Source organism: Anastrepha obliqua, chromosome 2 (genome assembly GCF_027943255.1).
Source record: "Anastrepha obliqua isolate idAnaObli1 chromosome 2, idAnaObli1_1.0, whole genome shotgun sequence".
Classification (NCBI taxonomy): domain Eukaryota; kingdom Metazoa; phylum Arthropoda; class Insecta; order Diptera; family Tephritidae; genus Anastrepha; species Anastrepha obliqua.
Genome location: NC_072893.1, coordinates 89,095,739 through 89,103,003, shown reverse-complemented (window position 1 = coordinate 89,103,003; position 7,265 = coordinate 89,095,739). Strand labels below are relative to the sequence as shown.

The 7,265-nt window shown below is 32.7% G+C and overlaps 1 protein-coding gene across 15 annotated transcripts in view; it reads right to left on the bottom strand.

Annotated features, from left to right (window-relative positions):
- Nucleotides 1-457: 457 nt before the first annotated feature.
- LOC129239612 (protein retinal degeneration B) overlaps nt 458-7,265 on the bottom strand; it is a 64,425-nt gene continuing 57,617 nt past the window's right edge. For 8 of the 15 annotated variants that reach the window (XM_054875254.1, XM_054875239.1, XM_054875253.1 and 5 more), the window contains 2 exons: nt 4,365-5,207; nt 458-1,546 (listed from right to left, as the gene is read on the bottom strand). In XM_054875254.1, coding sequence (XP_054731229.1) covers nt 5,135-5,207 — 73 coding nt within the window. In that variant the 3' untranslated portion in view covers nt 458-1,546; nt 4,365-5,134. Of the gene's footprint in view, nt 1,547-4,364; nt 6,705-7,265 lie in introns of all 15 variants that reach the window. The other 7 variants (XM_054875249.1, XM_054875252.1, XM_054875250.1 and 4 more) reach the window with 7 other exon arrangements.

Sequence of the window (7,265 nt, the reverse complement as noted above, 5' to 3'; positions counted from 1 at the left end):
GGCAGTCACAAAACTAAAGAAGATTTTTTTATGCTGTGAAATTCTGAGCGCAACAAAAATGACCGGACGATGAAGTAATCTATCAAAAGAGGTGAGCTATGAAGAAAATGCTGCTTCTGTATTCTCCGCTTCTTAACTTTCATTTCATTGCCTTCTATTTTGAGTATTTTATCTATGAGAAATACTTTTGAAATTTCAATTGCTGCATGGAGCATTTCGATAACCCCGGCAATTGTCCAATAACTGTAAATGCATCATTCAATAGTTGCGCATTATAAACCCAATCAATAATACATACATATATACTTTAGTAAGTAAATACCATATATGGATCTTTACCGCAGAACTGCTTTGTAAATAGTTTGTTAGTGAAAATTATTTTCTTCTATATAGTCTACTTTTAGGCAGCTTAAAAATTCACCTGAGAACTAATATCATAACAATAGAAATCACTAAATTTTGTTCGTTAAAATGACCAAGCATGATTTATTTTTTTCACTTGACTAACACTTATTGCTAAAAATCTACGCACAACAAATTTTTCTAAACTCTTTTGTTTTAACATACACATAAATGCAAAATGCTTCTCGAACGTTATCACGATGAAAGAGAGATCTAATATTTAGTAGTATTAATATTTACTGTCCATAAAGTATTTATGTTTTTTTGAAAATTTAATTGCATTTGTATTTCTTTATACGTTTGCTTAAAAAAGCGTCATTGTTTTACAATTTTAGCAAAATAGCCATTTTTTTTTAATTTTTTACCTACATATGAGCTGCTGGTAGTTTTCAGAAAAATTGAAGTTTCCAAACACATTTTAAGCATTTCAAAATTTTTACATTACATTTGTGTTGATGCTTTACTTAAATTATTTATAATAAATTGTTTTTGTGGAACAGATTTTGTTGTAAAATTAGGTTTTAATCGCTTTTAGATTGTTTATGCTTTTGATTTTATTTAGCTTAGTTTGCTTCACAGTTTTAGATATTTAGATTTATTTATTTAATTTGTTCGATATTCCAATTATATAATTATATATGTATGTAAGTATGTATGTAGTTAGATAGCTTGAGTAACTCTGTTTATTCTCTAGTAAATACAATTTGAACTTTGTTCTTTGTCATATGCTTTAGATGTATGTATGTATGAGTGTATATATATATATTACAAGAAGGTATGCATGTGTTTTGGTTTTAGAACAATATTCTACATACATACATGTGTATATATAAATATGTTTTGTATGTATGTATGTATGTATGTTTGCATTCACACACGTAGTAATTTTTAGTTAATTTATTTTTAAAATTTATATCTTTCATTTCTCAAAAATACTTTCTGAAGCATTATAGCTGTATATAGATATTTTTTTTGTTTTTGCTTTGTTCTTTCTGTTTTAATTTTTGTTCACATTTTCTTAAATCCATTTAACACATATTTATTATTTAGGTAGATTGAAACACCATCATACAACAGGAGGAAACAGTCTTTCTAGCCAGGTACCTATAAGATGCAAATACAAAGTAGTCTTTCAATGCATTTTCTGAAATAAAATAATTTTTGTTTTCTGTTATTGAAAATGATTTTTTGGTTTTTTGTTTTTGAAAATAGACTTAAAAAAATTACGTCTTCTGAAACTTAATTATAGTTTTATGTGCTAATTGCACGACGGAGGAGTAAAATGTTGCAATTATCGTCAATGCAGTTAACTTCAAAAATCGCAAGTTTTCCTATAAGAATATTTGAAATCCGAGTATGCTTTTACACCTGCGTACATAAATTGCGTTAAATAACTAAAGTGAAGGGATATATTGGCAAGTTTTGGCAATTCAGTTGTTTTTACTTATATTTCAAAAAAAAAATTATGAAAATATAGTTTATTTTCCTACAAACGCCACACATATCCAAGTTTTAAACTAAGCGCAAATTAAAAAAAAAAAATAGGAACACTTTCATCAAAATTTCATACTTTTCAATCAGAACTTTTAGTACGAAGCTAAATAGAGGGTTTGATTGAAATGTAATGAGCCAAGCGATTAACTGGTGGGGGAAAATGATCGTTGGACCTTCCCCTTCCACTAGAAACTGGTTCCAGTTCGCTGGCAACAGCGGTGCAGTCAACATCGCTCCGCGCGTGAAAGCTGTTTTAAAAGTGTGTTAGGATTTTGCAGTGGCGAAAATGCAGCGATCGTTGGAGCAACGTTACTCGATCAAATTTTGCGTAAAGCTAAACAAGACGAGTACCGAAACCATTGGGCTACTCAAGGAGGCTTACGGGGACCAATCTCAGTCCAGTGCCCAGGTAAAACGGTGGCACAAGTCGTTCAAGGAAGGCCGGGGGGACGACATTACGACAATGCGTCGGCGCACATCGCCTTCCTCTGCACCTCTGCATTGGCCAAGATGGGGGTTCCGGTACTTCCCCACTCTCCCTACAGCCTAGACCTTTCCCCTCCGGACTTCTTCTTGTTCCCGCGCCTGAAAAGAAAGCTGAAGGGGAGGCATTTCGACTCCATCGAGGCGATCCAAAAAACTGTGACAGCCGAAATGAAAAGCAGAGCCCTCTCTTGAGGCACGAAAAAAGGCTCTATCAATTATTCATCCTCCCGATCTTACTGTATGGCGCTGAGTTCTGGACATTGACGAACCCCGATATTGCGTGAATGATGCATACCGAATGACATGGAGCTACGAGCTCTACCAGACGTCAACGTAGTAAAGCGCATTAAAATTCAGCAGCTGCGCTGGCTAGGTCACGTTGAGCGAATGGACAACAACTCTCCGGCAAAGAAGGCGCTCTTTTCGAAATCTACTGGTGGAACTCACAAAATGTACTGATGGAACTTGCCAAGATCGACCATCGGTTGTAGTTGTCAGCTTAGGAACGAACGAAACCCTACATGTATTTGATTTTAATGATATATTTCGTTATAGCCCTAATGGACTCAGAAGATTGTCGTTGCCTATCCATAATCGATTGCTATTAGAACAAACTTTTTCCAGGTTTTAGAATTTTTATATTCACTAGTTCTGGCTCATATCTTTGGACCGATATATCACTTGACTATCTATAATATATATATAGATATATATATATATTTCCTGATTGGTGTAGAAGACTTGCTCTTTAAGTTTACACTACCGTACTGAATTTTACAAACAGTGTTCAAAAGTTTTTCGGTTTCAATTTCCCTTCAGCACAATGACAGTTTTGTATGCAAACACAAGTTTAGTGGTAATGAATTTTTAAAAATGGAACCTTAGGTAGCTACGAGAAAATGGGAAAACTGAGTATAGCGGAAGTGTGAAATTTAACAGAACTCACTCAAGAAATCGGTTTAAAAAGGCTTCTGAAATTTGTTTTTTAGTTCTTAAAGAATAAGGCTTTTTTATCGATTTTAAAAGAAATCTTCATCGACGAATTTCAATTTTTCCTATGAGAAATTTAGCATACAAATTTGCCACACCAATTTTAATAATAATAAACTGCAATATAAAGAGCAGCAGTGTTCGTAGAATCGAAGATTATCGTTTAGGGTTAGTTGTTGTTTTTCTAGTAACACAAATATTCTCCATACATTTTCAGAGAATGCTGCTGAAATGACAGTCCTTGGCCGGAGAAAAAACTGACTCATTGCGGTAGAACCGACTATTATGGGAACTTTCTACTTTGGGGTTTGTCTATATTATTACATAACCTCTATTAGCCGATGCTCTTGCCATATTGTACATAAGTAATCTATCTATCTAACGACGCGTTTGGCTTCTTTACTAACATTAATGACTACCTTTCAGTAGAGTTAGTACTTCGATTTCTATCCACTACAAATTAGTTTGGAGTAAAACTACTATCAGTACTAGTAAGCAAACTAACCCATTTGGTGCAGTGTGGCAGTAAATTGCGTATCGCTATATTACGCTTAAAAAATTAAGTAACAATCCGAGTATAAACAACAGGTGGCGCAAAATTAATCACCCTATCGGAAGATTTACAATTTTTGCAAAAGGCGTCACATGTTAATCATATCTGACACTTTTGAGCTGGACAGCTGCTGTATATAAACAGACAAGCAATGGAGCGCGTAAAGATCAAAATAAAGGTTTCCATCATTTAAAATTATGATTTTTTTATTTAGTAAAAAAGTGAGCTTCAAGCTCCAAATAAAGAATTGCTTCACTCAAAATCACTTGTTTTTTATTTAATAAAAAACTGAGCTGCAAGGTCCAATTAAAGATTTGGGGTTTATTTAGTAAGAAATTTACTCAGGAACAAAATTGGATGATTAATTTTGCGCCACCTTGTATATATCTGCAACATATTTTATATAATTTTTTTTTCGCTTAGTAGGTATGATACTTACCACGTGACACTTTAGGCGTGATTTGCGTAAATATTATTTGCATTCGTTTCTCTTTAGTTCTAATGCAGCACTAACTAGTCGCAAATGAATCGGTTAGTACATACATACGTATATGGAACGCTGCTTTGCCGCTTCATCCTAATTAAACTCTAACTTCTGCCACTAAGTAAATGTTTTTATTTTTATTTCTTCGTAAATACTATATGCAGTATATGAGTAGATAGTTATGCTGCAGTTTTTGGAGATTTATTATTTGTGGTTTCTGTTTTATTTTTGAACCGCTGGTTTTCAACAAATATTCAGCGCGTTCTAAGTGATCACTAAGCATAATGCTGGAGCGCGCTGACTACATGCAAGTACATAACTAAGCTCTTTAAGGGATGTGGAAGTTATGAGTTTCATAATGTCTAAGCTAAATGCCGCTTAAGCGTTGTGGACAAATGTGACGGATGGGCGGACAAAGGAGGCGTCGGCGATGAGCGTGCAACTGCAAGAGGCTACGGACGAGCGCATTGTTGACATTTTACTTTTCTTTATTTATTTTTTGTTTTAGTTAGCTGCCAGAATTGTTGGACGTTATGTGATATAAACTATTTTATTTTCAATTACGTACTGATTTTCAAGTAGCTTTGTTCATCTTTGTTTCATTTATGTATTAGCTTTGTTCATCTCTGTTCAAATGTTGCAGTGAATTTCCAAGCTGCATTCCAAAGCTATGATTTTCTTGTCGAAATCCTTTGCTATTCTCAGTGCTGTGTTTCCTTTTTGATTTAGTGAAGACTTAAATAGGTTTTGCGCTTCAGGTAGCCACTGCGAACGGGCGAAGATAGTCCAGTTTCGTTGCTGTTGTTGTTATTTAATTTTGATTGTTGTGGCGTTGTTGGATAGTTGTTACACATAAACAGAGAGAGACATAGTGGATTTGGTGTGATGATGGATGCAGGAGAGATAGCAGTTACATATTTGCATATGCAGAGTGATGTTTAGGAAGATAGTACACAAACAAAAAACAAAAACACAAAATTGATGAGTATAAAAGCTAATTGATGAAATTCATGTAAATTTATTGCTAGACGTTTGTAATTGCACAAAAATATGTAAATGTATGTTAAATGCCAATCAGAAAGAATAAAAGTGACCAGATTGACAAAAATATTTTCCTATTACACAACACTTATTAATTTCACTAATTTGAGGTTGCAAATTCGTATGATGATTTGTGTTTTTTGTGTTGATAATTTCAATTTCTTTGATTTCAGGTTTATTCTATGCATTTAATTTTTTAAATATTTTTTTATACATATTTTAGAAATATTTTTAGCTTAAATCATGATATTATTTAATTGGTTACTTAAAATTTTTGTTTAATTGTTTTTTTTATGAACTGAAAAATTGTCAGCTTTAGAAGCGTAAATATGTGCTAAACTTTACCATTTTATTGTTTGATTTATTAGCTTGTTTGTTGTTGTTGCTTTGATTGTTTTTTTGCGTTTTTTGGTTGCGATTCGCAAACATGTTGTTGGTGGATACGAGACAAAGGTGTGACATTCGCAATTTACATTAAAGCATCCGGTTGCTCATGCAGCCTAAATACACAAGAAATGGCACAAAATATGGTTGGTGGGGGTGGTAGTGGTGTACATGTTGATGGGCATGGCAAGATATGAAGTGTGGGAAATAATTTTTTTTTTATAAAAATAACGGCATATTTTCGATTATTTGTGAAAAAAAAATTGTTACAAAAAATTAGAATCGTAATTAATGGAGATAACGGTGTTGGTGATGGGCATTGGATGTCGGTTGGTGGTTGTGGTTGTGGAAGCGTTTTCAGTGTCCATATAAAGACGTTTAAATCAGGTAAACGTAAATCAATGGCAAGAAATGAAATACAAAGAGAAACAATATAAAAGGAAAAATATCATAAATTCAAATTCCATAACATTTTTTCACTTGCATTGGTTAGTTATTAGTACGTACATATGTACATATATGTATACATGAATAAATATGTACATCCATAAATAAGGCTAAAGCTAAGTGTTATTGTACAATAGCTACTAAGATGTGTATGTGTGTGTGTATTTTCGCCAAATATGTGACTGCATACATTTATTCGTACAAAAAACAACAATCTATGTATGTGTGTGTAATATAATTTGAAATAAACCAATTAAATAAATTCGCTGCAATTCGCTTACTTAGTGGCTAAATATGTGCATATGTTAATGTATTCACATAAACGGCTCTCTGCTACATACATACATATGCATGTATAGGCATGTTAGTAGGTAAACATTTATGTATTAGTTTCATTCGTCTAGGGTTTTTTCATATGCGTTGCTGTTTAAATACAAAAAAATTAAAAAAAGGAAACGAATAAAATTTTAATTTTATATAAATTTTTCACAGATAAAAAATAAACATAAAAATCATCAACTAATGAATTTTTTGTGAATGTTTCAATAACATAAAAATGCACAAAGAACGCAAACAAAAACACAACGCAATTCAACAAACAGACACACAATACATTTACATGTTTACATACATACCTATGCACATATACACGTACTTAGAGAGAAAAGTGATGCGACGTGTATTGTTTTGGGCATGATCACAAAGAAAATTCTGTTTTGGCCTGCTCAACATTTCAATATAGAAAATATCGAAACATATGTACTCGTACATCAATTAATTGCCATTCAACAGGGCGTATGAGCAAAATGTGCGATCAGTTCATAATACTAAATAATTTTCAATTCAACACTTTCACCTTTTATCGCTAACCTTTCGTTCATCATTGAAATGGTTAAAAAAAGTTTTAAGTTATCTGCGAAGAGCGAGAAATTTTAAAAGTAAAACCATTTGCTTTTATCATTGATAAAAATGGCAAAAGGAAAT